General features: G+C 42.1%; 2 protein-coding genes across 3 annotated transcripts; one reads left to right on the top strand and one right to left on the bottom strand.

Annotated features, from left to right (window-relative positions):
- Positions 1-748: 748 nt before the first annotated feature.
- MFAP1 (microfibril associated protein 1) lies at positions 749-13,345 on the top strand. Its single transcript, XM_065871910.1, has 9 exons — positions 749-1,000; positions 4,738-4,957; positions 6,106-6,235; positions 6,747-6,934; positions 7,457-7,565; positions 7,668-7,828; positions 9,486-9,645; positions 12,424-12,513; positions 12,610-13,345. Exons 1-9 carry the CDS (start codon positions 922-924, stop codon positions 12,790-12,792), a joined length of 1,320 nt encoding a protein of 439 aa, XP_065727982.1. The 5' UTR covers positions 749-921; the 3' UTR covers positions 12,793-13,345.
- A 1,857-nt stretch (positions 13,346-15,202) lies between these two features.
- HYPK (huntingtin interacting protein K) lies at positions 15,203-16,501 on the bottom strand. Of its 2 annotated transcripts, XM_065871263.1 has the most exons (4): positions 16,322-16,501; positions 15,928-15,983; positions 15,524-15,575; positions 15,203-15,372 (listed from the first exon to the last, which is right to left on the bottom strand). In XM_065871263.1, the coding sequence occupies exons 1-4, from the start codon at positions 16,481-16,483 to the stop codon at positions 15,277-15,279; spliced, it is 366 nt and encodes a 121-aa protein (XP_065727335.1). In that variant the 5' UTR covers positions 16,484-16,501; the 3' UTR covers positions 15,203-15,276. The 2 variants fall into 2 exon arrangements, with proteins under 2 accessions (XP_065727335.1, XP_065727337.1); XM_065871265.1 differs by lacking the exons at positions 15,203-15,372; positions 15,928-15,983 and having other exon boundaries at positions 15,516-15,575.
- Positions 16,502-17,087: the final 586 nt, after the last annotated feature.

The raw sequence follows: 17,087 nt of genomic DNA, 5'->3' as shown, positions 1-17,087 counted from the left end.
AACCCTTTCTACAGTGACAGTGTTCTGACTACCAATTAGCCTATGTTTTTTAACACAACCCAACTAGTAAATTGGGATTATTTCAGTTACTCTTCTATAAGCCCTAGAAGACTTACTAAATGAAATTCAAGTTCCTGGAGGAAACAAGCCTTTCAACAATATTCCATACTCCTTAGAGAAAGCTAAGCGCGGTGCTTTATAATTACTTATGGACTTTTATATACAAACATTTCAGCCAGGAATATGTTTTAATAGGCAGTCTCCAGAAACGGAAAGAACTGTAAAGCCTAAGAGTGTTCGGATTTCAGGCACTGTTCTAAGCCGCCTGGGGGATTTTTTTTTTCTTGCCACTTGCCCTCACGTGACCAAAAAATACCTCACCACAACCCGCTCAGCCTCATCAACTGAGCTAATCAGGTGCTATTAACAGGATTTCTATTCCGATTAAACGCTAACTCTGAGCTTTCAACAATCTGGACAAACCGCCCTTCACTATCTCCTCAGTTTCTTATCCCTCACTACCCGATTTTCCTTGGCTTCAAACCAACCCTAACGAGCGAAACCTTTCATTCAGCCTTTCCTCGCCGCAGGGTCTCAACAGCAAAGCCCAGCGGAAGCAAATTCCCGCCAGAAAGTGCGTCCAAATACTGCGAAACTGAGGAGGCCAGGGCGGCCTACAAACATGCGCAGTAACAGACTCGACGTTCTAGCCGTAGGCGCCCAGACGTCCTCCACAATCCCACAATCCTCTGGTCGCATATTTCCGGTTTTTCTAGCTCAGCCGGAAGTGGTGTCTCTATCAGTGGCGCAGCAGTGTACAGTGGCCTAAGTGGAAGAGGTTTTTTCAGTTCGTTGACGTTGTTCTGTTCTGTTCAGTTTGGCATCAGTCAAGTTTGGGGAGTCACTGCCGCTGCCGTCAAGATGTCGGTCCCAAGCTCACTCATGAAACAGCCGCCCATTCAGTCTACGGCTGGGGCCGTCCCGGTTCGCAATGAGAAAGGTACTGTGCTGAGCGGCTTTCCAGTCGGATCTTACCTCTTTCCCCAGCATATTCCAAACCTACCCCGGGCCCACCACCTCAACCCCAGCGACCCTTACGATCTTGCCCCCTATTTCTTCGACTTTCCCTATCAAACTCGCATCCAGTCGCGTTGCTTAGGGGAAACAAAAGCTACTTCCGTCTCATCCTGTTATTAGAGCCTGTGTGCTCTCTCCTACAGCAAGCACCCTGTTGCCTTAGCCTCCACCAATAAGTTAGACTAATAAATATAGTGAATGCCAGCTGTTTGCAAGGGGTTGTGTGGGATACAATCCCTCTTTTGTTATCCATAGTCTGTTTTTGATGCTTCTGTAACTCTTATCGTTGTTAATTACATGTCCATTTCCCTCTACTGCATCATAAGCTCATAACCTCCTTGAGGCAGGAACTCTGTCTTATTAAACTTTTTATCCCTTGAACCAACGCAGTGCCTGTATTTGTTAAATTGAATACAAAATGGTGTAAGACAGTGGTGTAAGGAACTCATAGTCTACTAGATGTGAGACATGCAAAAAGAGGCACATTCTAAGCAGCTGTATGGTCTTTTGCACCTATAATACCTGTCACATAGGTGATACAAACGAAGTGCTTAGGGAGGGCAGAGAAGGAATAATCGCTTCAGATTGGGGTATTTAACTTGATCTTTAAAGGATGGGTGCAGATGGATGAAGGAAAACTACCTGTTTGGGAAGTCAGACTGAAAGTTAGAGTTTTTTCAGTAAAGTATTTGAAAACTAATGTCAGTTCTTTTTTTAAAAAATATACGGTACCTATTCTTGTGCAACCTGCCTTTTTTTTTTGACTCAACATGTTTTTTGAGACGTATTCTTTGAATACATGAAGATCTTATTCATTCATTTTAACTGTTTATGAGTTCCATTATATAATTAAACCACAGTTTGCTCCCTGCTGAGGGACAGTGTTGTTTTGTTACTTTTTCTCCTGTTACAAACAGTGCTTAAACATGTCTCTTTAGTGCACTTGTGTAAGAATTTCTCTAGGGTAGGGTGAACCTACATTGACACATCATTATCACCCAAAGTCGGTAGTTTACATTAAGGTTCACTCTGGTGTTGTACATTCTGTAGATTTGGACAAATGTGTAGGGACATTTATCCATCATTATGGTATCACACAGTATTTTTACTATGCATTTAAGGTTACTTCGTATCTTTTCATGGCTTGATAGCTCTTTTTTTTTTAAATTGCTGAGTAATATTCCATCATCTGGATGTGCCACGGTCTATTTACCCATTCACCTAGTAAAGGACATCTTGGTTGCTTACAAGTTTTTGCAGTTATGAACAAAGCTGCAGTAAATATCTGTGTGCAGGTTTTTGTGTGGACATAAGTTTTCAACTCCTTTGGGTAAATACCAAGGAGTATGATTGCTGAATCATACGGTAAGAGTATGCTTAGTTTTGTAGGAAACCATCAAACTATCTTCCAAAGTGGTTGTGCCATTTTGCATTCCCACCAGCAATAAATTAGAGTTCCTGTTGCTCCACATTCTCAACAGCATTTGGTATTGTCAGAACTCTGGATCTTAGCCAGCCTAATATGTGTGTAGTGGTATCTCATTGTTTTTTTAATTTGCATTTCCCTGACGACATATAATGTGGAACATCTTTTCACATGCTTATTTGCCATCTTTATATCTTCTTTGCTGAGGTGTCTGTTAAAGTCTTTTATTTACCTCACCTTGTTCTTCAGAATTGTCTTGGCTCTTTTTGACCTCCTGTTCTTCCATATGATTTTTAAATCGCCTGAGAACAGCTTTTAATGAAATTGCATTAAAATTATAGATCACACATTTATCGATCAACTCGGGCACAGTTGCCAACTTCTCATCCTTGAACATGATATATTCCTCCGTTTATTTTGATCTTTTATATCTTTAAATACAATTATATTTTTTCTCCTAAAGGCCTACATCATTTGTTGATTTATTCCTTAGTATCTTACAGATTAGTTGCTATTGTAAATAGTATTTTTTAACTGTATTATCTAATTATAGGTAGCCAGCGTACAGGCACATTTATTTTTATCTAACGTTTATCCAGCATTCTTCTTGAATTTTTTTTAGCTTATCTGTTGGTTATCTTGTATTTTCTACATAAGTAATCATATAGTCTGTAAATTGTGGCAGTTTCTTCCTTTTCAGTTCTTACCTTTTATCTCCTTTTCTTATTGCTCTAATTAAAACCATAATATAACGTTGATTAGAAGATATGATAGGGACAACCTAATGATGCCCACTGTTTTTTAAAGGAATGCTTCTAATGTTTCATCATTAAATATAATGTTTGCTGTATCTATTGTTAGATTATGTCACTTTAAATGTATAAACTTTATTTTTTTAATTTTTATTTTGTTGTGATTTCTCATTGTTTGTTTTTTTTTTCCGGTATGCGGGCCTCTCACTGTTGTGGCCTCTTCCGTTGCGGAGCACAGGCTCCGGACGCGCAGGCTCAGCGGCCATGGCTCACGGTCCCAGCCGCTCCGTGGCATGTGGGATCTTCCCAGACCGGGGCACGAACCCGTGTCCCCTGCATCGGCAGGCGGACTCTCAACCACTGCGCCACCAGGGAAGCCCTCTCATTCTTTTTTTAATATTTATTTTTTAAATTTTTTAATTTTATTTATGTTTTTGGCTGCGTCGGGTCTTAGTTATGAAATGTGGGCTCTCTCGTTGAGGCACGCGAGCTCAGTAGTTGTGGTGTGTGGGCTTAGTTGCCCTGTGGCATGTGGGATCTCAGTTCCCCAGTCAGGGATTGAACCCGCATCCCCTGCATTGGAAGGTGGATTCTTTACCGCTGGACCACCAGGGAAGTCCCATAAATATATAAACTTTAAATAGTACATTACTTTTTTCCCTGTTAATTTTCTAAGGTTAAGCCATGCTTGTAGTCCTGGGCTAAATCCTGTTATGTCACTATAGCTTAGAGGGGTTTTTTGGTTAGTTTTTACATTGCCTGAATACATTTGCTATTATGTTATTTAGTATTTTTGTATATGTTCATAAGTGAAATCTACCTAAAATTTTCCCTTGAATTGTACAGTTTGGTTATCAGGGTTATATTCATCTTATAAAATATGTTGGTTAGTTTTCACTGATTTTCTGTTCACTGGAATTGTTGGTATTTGTAAAAGACAGATAATCTACTCTTGCAGGTTTGATAGCACATAAGCTAAAAGAAAAGAAGGTAGAAATAAAGATTAGAAGACGGCGTTATATGGTAATTTATAAAGGCTGCCACGGAAAAGTCTCAAACTAAAAGAATGAACAGTATTTTAATTTTATATTCCCACTTAAGTCATCCTTACTGTGTGCTGGGCACTATTACAAATAATTCGCTTAAGCACATAGTTGAGGTGGAATAGCATGAATTTGTGTTGGAGGTAGTCTCCCTATTTGGGGGGACTTTTTCTATTGTTTCACTGCCCGCCTTCCTCCACTTCATTGTACCCAAGCTAAGCCTCATTATCATTAGTGTTGGTGTTCAAAAGAATGCCTTCGCGTGACTTGGCCTTTGTAGGAAAACAGCATTAGATGAATAGATGGTTGGGTAATGGCTCTCTTCTTCTCCTGCTTGGACTCTGGTTTGCCAGGAATACAGGGCTCTACCTGGAAAGGCCAAGGGTTGAAGGACATTGGGAAAGAGGCTACTGAAACATAAGTTATTTTTCTCACCCAGGTGAGATTTCGATGGAAAAAGTGAAGGTAAAACGTTATGTGTCGGGAAAGAGGCCAGACTATGCCCCTATGGAGTCCTCAGATGAGGAGGATGAAGAGTTTCAGTTCATTAAGAAAGCCAAAGAACAAGAAGCAGAGCCTGAGGAACAGGAGGAGGATTCATCTAGCGACCCTCGGCTGCGGCGTTTGCAGAACCGTATTAGTGAAGATGTGGAGGAGAGGTAATGACTAGGGTTATGTTTCCCTGGACCTGAACCCCTACAGGTTAATTAATAGGAACAACAGCAGTAATAGCTAATACTTGAATAGTACTTACTATGTGCCAGGCACTGTTCCAGGTATATTACATTTACTAATTCTTGTAATCCACATAATAACCTTATGAGGTAGGTACTGTTATCCCCATTTTTATAAGTGAGCCAACAGGCACAGTGGGGTTAGGAAAATAACTCATTAAGGTGATGGAAAACACAGACCGTTGGTTGGTTTGTTGATGAGTCTTTTCAGCACAAAGATGTTTTATAAAATTTGAGAAATTTGATTTTATCCATGCATTTATTCTAAAGGCCAATGAGGAGAAATGACACTGATGAAGTAGGAAAAAGGGACTGATGTCGAAAAGGGAGGCTCCCAATGAGGGGTTTTGTGTATTGTGTATTGACTGAGACATTACCTTACAGAGGAGGCCAGAGGCCCCAAATTTTCACAGTTCATATTGTCTAAAGGAGTTTTTTCACAGAGCCCTGGGCCCAAACAATTCTGTTTATTTTATTAAGTAGTTAGATCCAAATGATTTAATAAATATTTATGTCCTAGCAGCTTAGCCACTTGAAAAATATAATATGTATAAAAGAAAAAACATTTTTATTTCGTTTTTACATAACCACAGTTACTTACTACTGGGGTTTGTGTGTCTCTTGGGCACTGACAACTTCTCAAACCTTAGAGTCACATTGGCACTGTCACTCATTTCCTGTTGCATATTGATTTCATGCAGTACTTGCTTTTTATCACAGCAGCCCAAAAATCCCAGTTTTACTAAGATATATCATTGAAAGGAAACATAGTGTGATCTACTGTTGAAACTGTGAACTACCTTGAGCTTTAAAATATATCCCAGTGCACCCATCTATGTTTGTTGCAGTGCTCCAGGGTGCCTCAGCATACATGTAATGTTTTGGGTCCAACTTGACTATTTGTTCTAACACTTTGAGTTAGTTTCTTTAATCTGCCCCTTGGTTTCCTCATCTCAAGACTTCAGTACTAATAAAAGCAAACATAATGTCCAGGTGCTCTGTGACTAAGGAAATGTGGTTGATGTCCCTTCGTTTTTGTGAGGTTGGTGTTACACTTGGACACTGTCTTTCAGATTGGCTCGACATCGGAAAATAGTGGAACCTGAAGTGGTTGGAGAAAGTGACTCCGAAGTGGAAGGAGATGCTTGGCGCATGGAACGAGAAGATAGCAGTGAAGAAGAAGAGGAAGAGATTGATGATGAGGTATAATTTCGGAAAGTGGGAAGTTCTTTCTGGATACAAGAAAAAGTTAGGGCTTGTGCTCCTTTGATGAGGCCTTAAAGGCGCAAGATATCTGCTTTAGGCAGACGTCTGATCCAGTGTTCCCTGCTTATTGGGGATAGGATTGAAATAGAATGGTAGTAAACATAAAATAGATAGCTAGTGGGAAGCAGCCGCGTAGCACAGGGAGATCAGCTCGGTGCTTTGTGACCATCTAGAGGGGTGGGATAGGGATGGTGGGAGGGAGGGAGATGCAAGAGGGAAGAGATATGGGGACATATGTATAACTAATTCACTTTGTTATAAAGCAGAAACTAACACATCATTGTAAATCAATTATACTGTAATAAAGATGTTAAAAAAAAAAGAAATAGAATGGTACTAAGTTGCATTTACTCATATCAGAATTTGTTGAGCTTGATGAGGTTAAAATAAAAAGACATCTCAGAGCACATGCCAATTAGCTGACTGGCTTGGACATGTAACTTGACAGGAAATAGAACGGCGCCGTGGCATGATGCGTCAACGAGCGCAGGAGAGAAAAAATGAAGAGCTGGAAGTCATGGAGGTGGAAGATGAGGGACGTTCTGGGGAGGAGTCAGAATCAGAGTCTGAGTATGAAGAGTACACAGACAGTGAAGATGAGATGGAGCCTCGCCTTAAGCCAGTTTTCATTCGGAAGTAAGTATCTCATAAATCAGGCCTGAATCCTGGAAATAATTACTGCTTTCCAGGTCTGAAGATGGAAGCCTCTTTTCCCTCTCCTGCTCTTCTGAAATGTAAGCACCAAGGAAAAGTCTTCTGCCCAGTGCCCCAACTCGGCAGGGTATTTGCTGAGGAATATCTTGTTAGCAGGGAGACTGAGTTTGTTTTCACATCTTCTTTTCCACTTAAAGAAAACATACCTGCCAAGGTGTTATATTCTTTTAAACACAAAATCAAGCTTGAAGAGCAAATTCCTATTCCTTTCCTAATGGCTAGAAATCCTAGAGTCCAGCAGATTTCTTGCTATTCAGGCAATTCTCAAAGATGAATGGAATTTTGATGCTCTGAAAACCAGGAATGACTCCCATTTTGGGCTCTTTGCAAATAATAGAGCCAGAGATTGTTGGGCTTTGTCTGGTTTGGATGGGACTTAATTTAGGGGAACAGAGACCTCCACTCTAAGGGCTTTGGGTAATTAACAGGACCTCTGTGCTGCAGGAAGGACCGGGTAACGGTTCAGGAACGTGAGGCTGAAGCATTGAAACAGAAGGAGCTGGAACAGGAGGCCAAACGCATGGCTGAGGAGAGGCGCAAGTACACACTCAAGGTACTGGAGGTAGCTGTGAGGATTGAATGCAAGGAGTTGTGTGCTTAGGTCTGTCTGAGGAGAATAAGGAAATCCAACAGTTGAACTGTTCTCCCTATCCAGATTGTAGAAGAGGAGACCAAGAAAGAGCTGGAGGAGAACAAGCGGTCCCTGGCTGCACTGGATGCACTCAATACTGACGATGAAAATGACGAGGAGGAATATGAGGCGTGGAAAGTTCGGGAGCTAAAGAGAATCAAGAGGGACAGAGAAGATCGAGAAGCGTGAGTAATAGGATGGGCCTTGAGTTAAATACCACTGGTGGGACAGGTTCCTAGTAGGGTAGCTGTGAGGCTCCACACCTACTATGAGTTCCATTCTAGCTTCCTTTAGGGTTCCTGCAACTGGGTGGGTTCCCCATACATTGGAATGTGGCTTTTACAATAAAATCAGGGAAAAGAAACGCATTTTGTCCATGTTTCTCCACAATAGAGTGCCAGCTGATACTCCCTTTAGTAGTTTCCTAGTAGACACACACAAGTTACTCACTGTAATCAGTTATCTGTTGTTGCATAACAACCCAACCCAAAAGTAAGTGACTTGAAACAATTATTTCTCATAATTTTGGAGGTTGGCTATGCAGTTCCTCTGCTGATTTCACCTGGGTTCTCTTATGCAGTTGCGTCCAGCTGGAAGATTGACTGGGCTTCACTCATGTGTCTGGTAGTTGGCTCTGTCAGTTACGATGCCTCACTTCTTCTTGAGTAGGCTAGACTAGTTTCCTTACATAATGGTCTCAGGGCAGCATTCTAAGAGGGCAAAGGTGGAAGGTGGCAAGGTCTTTTGAAGCTCACATATCATTTCTGCAAAGGGACATGCATACTGTGAGGGGAAGAATTTGTGGCATTTAAATAATCTACCACAATCACTGTGATAGAGCAGAATCATTTCTGAGCTGCATCACCCATTCCTAAAAATTGATAGGAATGAGAGAGGGTAATCCCAGATTATAATCCTCAATAGAAGACTCTGTCCTCAGCCTGAAGTTTCTAAGGTTTTTTTCCTGGGCGTCAAGGAGTCCATGTACCCTTTAACATTGTATGAAAAATTATGTGTTTATTTGCATTTTTTGAAGAAAAGGAATCTATGACTCTCCACCCCAAAAAAAGGGTTAAAGTCATGCAGTTTAATTAATGAGGGTGATCCTTGGTTTGTGACATATAAGCACATTACTAAAGAAATACCAGTAAACTCTTATACAGAGTTATTTGTTTTTTAACATATAAATTTATTTATTTATTTTTGGCTGTGTTGGGTTTTCGTTGCTGCACATGGGCTTTCTCTAGTTGTGGCAAGCGGGGGCTACTCTTTGTTGCGGTGCATGGGCTTCTCATTGCGATAGCTTTTCTTGTTGCAGAGCACGGGCTCTAGGCACCCGGGCTTCAGTAGTTGTGGCACACGGGCTCTAGAGCGCAGGCTCAGTAGTTGTGGCACACGAGCTTAGCTGCTCCGCGGCATATGGTATCTTCCCGGACCAGGGCTCGAGCCCGTGTCCCCTGCATTGGCAGGCAGATTCTTAACCACTGTGCCACCAGGGAAGCCCCCAGAGTCATTTTAAATTTTTGATTTTTTTTTAACTAAGAAGGCTTTTTAGGGAAGGAGAATTAGTAATGTTATAAAATCAAGCAGTGGTAGTATGTCTAAACCTCAGAAAGGCTAGAATCAACTTTCAAAAGTTTGCAAAACCTGGTCTTGCAAGCATAATGAAGACTCTATCACCCTCTTATTTATTGAGCTCCCGATCTTGATTCCTAACAGGTAATAACTAGAATTGATGAAGATGAATGATGGTTGAAAGGAGCTGGGACTGTGTCATATTCAGATAACTGGGTCTTTCTGAAGCTAAAATGATACTAATAAATAGTTTTGTTCTCTGGACAGGCTTGAAAAGGAGAAAGCAGAAATTGAACGCATGCGAAACCTGACTGAGGAAGAGAGGCGAGCTGAGCTTCGGGCAAATGGCAAAGTCATTACCAACAAAGCTGTTAAGGGCAAATATAAGTTCTTACAGAAGTATTATCACCGGGGTGCCTTCTTCATGGTAAGAAGTGAAAAGAGAATGGGAAAATGGGGCAGTAGGAATAACTCCCCATTTCCCTGGTCCTGGGATGTTACTTCCACTTGCCAGTGGTCAACTTTCTCATTTGCTTTTTGCCTCTGAAGAATACAACACCAAATAGAGGAAAGCATTGGCAACAGGATTTTAGATGTAGCAGCAACTGTTCTCTTTTGGCCCCAGCTCTCAGAAGGAGGAAATGATGTAATAGAAGAATTGAGGAACTGAAATACAGAGTGATCTATATAGATACTAGACCGTTTGGGTTCCCCAAATCACTTAGATATCATTATCCATAGCTGAGTGAGAAATTTTGGTTATGAGAAAACCAGGCTCTGCAAAGAGCTTTACATTAACTCATGTTTGGGTGGCATAAGTTTAATTTACTTCATTCTGAGCTGACAGAAAGTGACTAAGTCTAACCAAAAACACTGTTAATTATCTAACCATTATGTGTAATGCCATCATCTTTTTTCTTCATATAAAAACCAAAGTCAAAATATCAGTCTGTTAACCCTGTATAAAGTGAAAAGGACTTCCAAATTATTTGGGTTAGCACTAGTGATAATTCCTTAATAGAGAGATAGCAGGAAAGGGAATGGGAGAATTGGTTACATTTATTACTCTAATAGCATGTGGTTTGTCAAACTATTTCCTGATGTTAAAGAAGTTTTTATCAAAAACTAGACTAGCTTTTTCAAATGCTGTATAGCAAACCTTAAATATCCCTACTGCCCCTAATTCCTGCCTTTCACGGTAGAAAAATTTTAAAACTTCACTGGAGGATTCCTTACTCCTCTCCCTCCATAATCAGTTTCAGTCTGTCTGCTCAGCAGGAAATGTTTGCTTATTATGTAGTTTTCCAGCCCATGTGGCTTTCAAGATATGAGTCAGTGGAGATTATGAATTAGTTCTTATACTGCTTCATAAAATATCATTGCTTAAGCATTTCAGCAGCTTTAATAATCAAGCTCCTTAAGGAAGCAGTGCATTGCTGACTGTGACACATAAGGAAAGGTTTATGTGAGTCTTTTGGTGCACATACTCAAATATCAACTCTTCTCATCTGGACAAGGAGAGTGAAGTTGAAATGGCTTCTGAGATTAAATGAGGGACTCTCAGACTCTAACAAGGAGAAAAGTTGGTTTCAGAAAACTGTTTAATTGTCCTACCTTTAAATTGGCGTTTCTATAGCTGAAGGGAAAAAGATTACTCCAAAAGTATGTTTGGTTAAAGGACTCAGCTCTTCCATGAAACTTTCCTTAACTAAAATGGTACTATTTTAATTCTTTCAGCACATATGTTTATGATCTGTATCATAACATTATAGTCTTACTTATATGTTGATTTGAAACTATTCTCTATAGTTATTTTATACAGTTCATTAAGTAAACCTTTTGAGCATTTACTGTATGAAGGGTACTACTGTTAAGCACAGCTACAGGTTGTATAATCCTTGCCCTCAGAAGGCTTACAATCTAATAATAGAGCTAAGGCAAATATCTACTGTAACATAAGGAACAGTGAAAGTACTAAGGGACTTCTGAAGAGAGAGGTGTTATATGTGGTAGAAGATTGAAAAGGGTAACATCAAGGAGGTGACATTTAAGATATATAGACTTCCTGGAACTTCCCTGGTGGTCCAGTGGCTAAGGCTCCACGCTCCCAATGCAGGGGGCTCAGGTTTGACCCCTGGTTAGGGAACTAGATCCCGCATGCTGCAACTAAAAGAAAAAAAAGATCCTGCATGCCGCAACTAAGGATCCCACGCGCTGCAAGGAAGATCCCACGTGCCGCAACTAAGACCCAGTGCGGCCAAATAAATAAATAGATCTTTTTTTTTAAAAAATTAAGATGTATAGGCTTCCTGACATTCAGGGGGGTAGGAAGACATTCCATGTAAAGGAACAAGAAATGGAGGCAAAAAGTATCATCTGTAAAGGCAAAGGAGTAGATTAAGGCTACACAGCATTTGGCCTTGACTACTACACAGAGGAACTGTGCTTATTTAATAGAGAACCATTGAAGGTTTTTGAGCAGGACAGAGGTATAATGAGAGTTGTGTTCTAGAAACATTAATCCCATGAAATGTGTAAGATTGATTGCAGGGAAAAGCTATAATAACCCAGGTAATGAGAATCTAGGTAATTGAGAGAATGTTGGTCCTATTAACAGAAGTTAAGTCAGGAAGAGGCTGATTTGGAAAGGTTAGGGATACAGTTTTCACTTTAGATGTGAGTTTGAAATCCCAGAATACCCAAGCTAAGATGTGTATTGGGCAGTAGAAGAATCAGGATTGGAGATTTGAGAGGCCTGTACGAAGTTGAAATCATGTGAGTGAATGAACATGTTGAGTGCAGAGAAGAATACAGCCAACCTTCAGGAAATGTCTATACTTAGGAAGGAAAAAGATAACACAAGGGAAAAAAAGATTATCATCTCCTCAACTAGATGTAAGCTCTTGGTTCAATAGGTTCAATACCCTCTGCTTTCTTTTTATCCCTTGTTGTAAAATTTAATAAATTTGTAGTTTGAGGGACTTCCCTGGTGGTCCAGCAGTTACGACTCTGCGCTTCCACTGCAGGGGGCACGGGTTCGATCCCTGGTCAGGGAACTAAGATCCCACATGCAGCACAGCACGGCCAAAAAAAAATGAATTAAAATAATAAAGTTAAATGGTTTTAAAAAATGATCCCTAAAAAAAAATGTAGTTTGAATATATGAGAAATAAAACCACAAGATTGATAAGACTCTTTTCTACAGGATGAGGATGAAGAAGTATACAAGAGAGATTTCAGTGCACCTACCCTGGAGGATCATTTCAACAAAACCATTCTTCCCAAAGTCATGCAGGTATGGGGTACCTTAATGACATGAGAGAGAAAAGTAACGTATTGAGGGCTGTGACATGATATGTCTGGTGGTATAACTCATCATCTGTCCTAACAGGTCAAGAACTTTGGACGCTCTGGTCGTACCAAGTACACCCACCTCGTGGATCAAGACACCACCTCCTTTGACTCAGCATGGGGCCAAGAGAGTGCCCAGAACACAAAGTTCTTTAAACAAAAGGCAGCTGGGGTACGAGATGTATTTGAGCGGCCATCTGCCAAGAAGCGGAAAACTACTTAACTTATTCTTCCAACTATGGGACACAAGGGGAAATCTCAGCATCTGGTCCTTGATTGTTTTTACTACTATTTACATGGCCCCTATATCCAGCCTGCTGAGCCTACTGCCATACTTGTTACACTGGGCAAACCTAGTCTTTGAGGTGCTTTGTGAGGTTTGGACTCATGCTGAGAAACCTGCAGAAAAGCACTGTCCAGGTAGGATTAGAGGCTCCCCACTTAGGACTGTTTCTGAGAAATCTTCAACTTCATTATTGCTCTGGCTTCCCATATTCACTTGGGACTGTTCCAGGTTTCTTTTTCCAGCCCTTAGTTTGGGTTAGAAAAATGGATGGGCATGTAAGCGGACAATGCATTACTTCTACCGTACAGGAAATCTAAGCTCATTGAAACCTGTTTTGCATTCTTGAGGTAAATTTTTCTAGATGAACATTACTTTTTGATCCATTTATGTGTGTGTGTGTGTGTGTGTGTGTGTGTGTCAAGAAATAAAAGAATCATACACCAAGAGGTTTTTTAGCATACCAGAAATAAAATGTGCAGGCTGACAAGTATCTACCTATTAACTAAAAAGACAGCAGGGAATTGTCAGGCAAATTATGTTTCACATTTTAATCATCCCCTTTGATCTCAGAAACCAGCACAGATGCTAGACAGGCTGTACTGTAAGTGGCACCTAGATTTATTCCATGAGCAAATGTGTACGTGGTTGTCCTTGCTGTCTAAACTGTAGCTGTATAGAACAAAACAGGACACATGAAATGAGGAATCCATGTAGCATACTGGTATCTTCTTGCCCAGCTCATATATCGAGGGCATAGTGCTGTGAGTTGCAATGTAGCGACAACATGTTAGACGTCACTGGCAGAGTTAAATTTAATTTTTTCCATTTAATATTTACCACATGACCACCGTGCATGTGGCAGAGCATTAGGAGTCCCAGGGGTTATAAGGAATGACATTTAACCAGTGGGAAGACTATCTCTAAATTGCATTAAAAAATGAGAAGGGGGGGGACTTCCCTGGTGGCACAGTGGTTAAGAATCCGCCTGCAGGGCCTCCCTGGTGGCACAGTGGTTGAGAGTCCGCCTGCTGATGCAGGGGACACGGGTTCGTGCCCCGGTCCGGGAGGATCCCTCGTGCCGCGGAGCGGCTGGGCCCGTGAGCCATGGCCGCTGAGCCTGCGCATCCGGAGCCTGTGCTCCACAACGGGAGAGGCCACAACAGTGAGAGGCCTGCGTACCGCAAAAAAAAAAAAAAAAAAAAAAGAGAATCCGCCTGCCAATGCAGGGGACACAGATTCGAGTCCTGGTCCAGGATGATCCCACATGCTGCGGAGCAACTAAGCCCGTGTGCCACAACTACTGAGCCTGCGCTCTAGAGCCCGAGAGCCACAGCTACTGAGCCCACATGCTGCAACTACTGAAGCCCATGCACGTAGAGCCCGTGCTCCACAAGAGAAGCCCCTGCAATGAGAACCCCGTGCATTGCAACCAAGAGTAGCCCCCGCTCACCACAACTAGGGAAAGCCCGCGCGCAGCAAGGAAGACCCAACTCAGCCAAAAATAAATATCTCATTTTAGAAAATGAGACAGGCAAGGTCTTTTCACAATCTTTAAATGCCCCACTAGAAGAATCACTCATAAATCCTTAAATGTCCTAGAATAAAAATACGAGTGCAAATAATTACTGTGAGGTAATAAACACAGAGATGAATATGTCACTTGTATGTGCCAGAAGGAGATACAATCTAAGAATTATCCTAGAGCCAAAATGAGAGTGAGAGCTACATTCACCTGCTCATGAATTCTTACAACCTATCAGATCTATGTATCATTTTATAGTTGAGGAAACAAGCTCAGCAAGGGTGAGTTGGTGATCAAAAATTTGATGATCAACTTTTAAAGTAAAATTGCTTTCTCTCCAGGTTAGAAAATGGAATCCAAGGTGTAAGTGTTGTGGTTCAGAAAATATTAAATCAAAATCTTTCATAAATTCTATATAAGACATAACCTTTGATAACTTCTATTGTAGTTACCATGTTCCCACCTCAGTACCTAAATTCTAACTCACAGTGGCTTATGAACTGGATTGGTGACTTAAAACTATATACAGTGGCTCCTAGGCAGGTACTGGCCTTTCAGCTGTTCATAAGCTACCCTAAAGACACATGCCATGGACTACAGTACACTTTGCTGAGACTCTAAGTGTACCTTGAATGCTGTTGAGAACTAGTCATATGAATGAGCCTGATCTGCCACATAGCATCTGCATCTGAACATGAGGTACTCTTCTACACTGATCCTTCACATAGGTTCATTAAGGGTTATACTCCAACATGTAAATTTCCCACAACAAAATACAATGTGATATACATTGCACTTGATCCAAAATGATAAAACTGCAACTTGGAAAAAAAAAAAAAAAAACACGACATCTTTATTGAAATAAGTTAATCCAGTGGGTAGGTCTGAGAAAACACAAATCAGTTGGTTAGGGCAATAAGAGCCTCTACCACATTGCCCATGTGTTCCCTCAAGCTCCGTTCTGCTGCTGCTCGCGAGATCTCCATCTCTGTCATCTGCAGGAAAAGGATCAATGATTTTACCCAAGTCTCCTCCCGGGCATTAATGTGCCAGCAAAACATGAGGACTCAACTTGTTTCAGGAAACAACCCAAATTAGACAAAGAAACCGCCCCCACCCATACACTAGTTAGACATTACTACTCACTATCAGCTCCAGATCTTCCTTCTTGATAGTGACTTTTGCCAGTTCCTTCTCCCTGCAAATATTCATATACTTAATCCTCATTCTTTACCTCCATCATAAACTCCCAGAAAGGATTTTTTCCAGCTGTGCCTTACAAATAAATGACTCTTGATAAACACTGTTGACTGAAAATACAAAACGACTCCCACCCTCTCACCTAACATCCCATCCCATCCCCTGGAATATTTACAGCAGGCAGCAGGTGTTGCCAGGAGGCCTTTCCTTCCACCAACAAGAGTAAAGTTGTAAATCTTAGATCTGCAGAAATGGGTGATAGAGTTGAAGAACAGTACAAGGTACAAAGGCCTAACGATGGCTTTTTTTGTCTGGGGGAATGAGAGGGGCCCGTAGGTAAAACGACTTACCGCTCCTGTTTGGCTTTCTGCTCCCGGGACCGTCTATCCCCAATCACGGACATGGCCTACGGGAAAGAAAGATCTAGTTACTGCTCTGCTTACCCACAATTCCTAATAATCTAAAATACCAGTAACAAGCGGGTGAGGTGTGTATTCACGATGACGAGCGTACCAGGAACCGGGACCTACGTTTAATTCAACTCTGTGCACCTGAGACCCATTTTAAACCCAATCTCCATCAAGTTCCTTTTCGCAAGCGGCGGGCTCCAATGACGGTTCAGTTTCCTTCTTGCCTCTTCCCGCCATGGAGATGGAGACCCGTCCTGGAGCTGGGCTTCCAGTTTCAGCCTCCCAAGCCCCTTCTGCTCTCATCCCTCCCAGACAGGCTCCCGGCCAACCTCACCGTCTCCAGATTGGAACTCTGGATCTCCTTCTCTTCAGCATAGTCGGTGACTCGCTCCAGGTCCGCCGCCCCACTGTCATGTTTCCGTGGCTTCTCTGGAGGCCGCTCCGGGCCGCTGGTCTCAGTCTCCAACTCCAGCTCCACGTCCCCCTCTGTCGCCATGTCGATCCCACCACGCCGCGCCAGAGGCCCGGCCCCGCCTCAGGAAGACTTCCGGTAACTGCCTCGCAACTTCCGCCGGGAGAGGAGGAGGCGGGACCGGCCCTGGGCCACACCTTCTTTGGTGCTCTGGTTCTAGAACTTCAGCGAGGAAACCAGTACGCCTCTCAGACTTCCTTTCGGGCTTCTAGTGTTGCTTTCTGCCAGGCCGTGTCCCAGACCTAACCCGTCACCACTCCAGGCCTTCCCATCCTTCCCTTCTCTTCACCTAGGTCCAGCCCACACACCCCAAGGAATTCTGTTCAAGGTGGATGACGTCTAATCCTAAACCAATTAAGAATGCTAATCTACAAGCCAGATATGCAAACTACTCCCTGATCTGGGGAGAACAGACTGAGTGGCCCAAGGACCCTGGGGAGAAAGTAGTTTCACAGGGACATTTGCATTTACCACATCCTGAAGGTCGGTGTTCTTTTCCTGATGTCCCTCCCCATTCTGCCTGAAACTGGGTGACCAGCCCCGTCACAGCAGGAGTCCAATGGGCTGAGGACAAAAGAAAGCTACTACTTTCTCATCTTCCTTCCATCTGGTGGACCTGGGCCTAATC

The sequence above is a fragment of the Phocoena phocoena genome, chromosome 2, assembly GCF_963924675.1.
Source record: "Phocoena phocoena chromosome 2, mPhoPho1.1, whole genome shotgun sequence".
Classification (NCBI taxonomy): Eukaryota; Metazoa; Chordata; class Mammalia; order Artiodactyla; family Phocoenidae; genus Phocoena; species Phocoena phocoena.
This window is presented reverse-complemented; position numbering and strand designations above follow the sequence as displayed.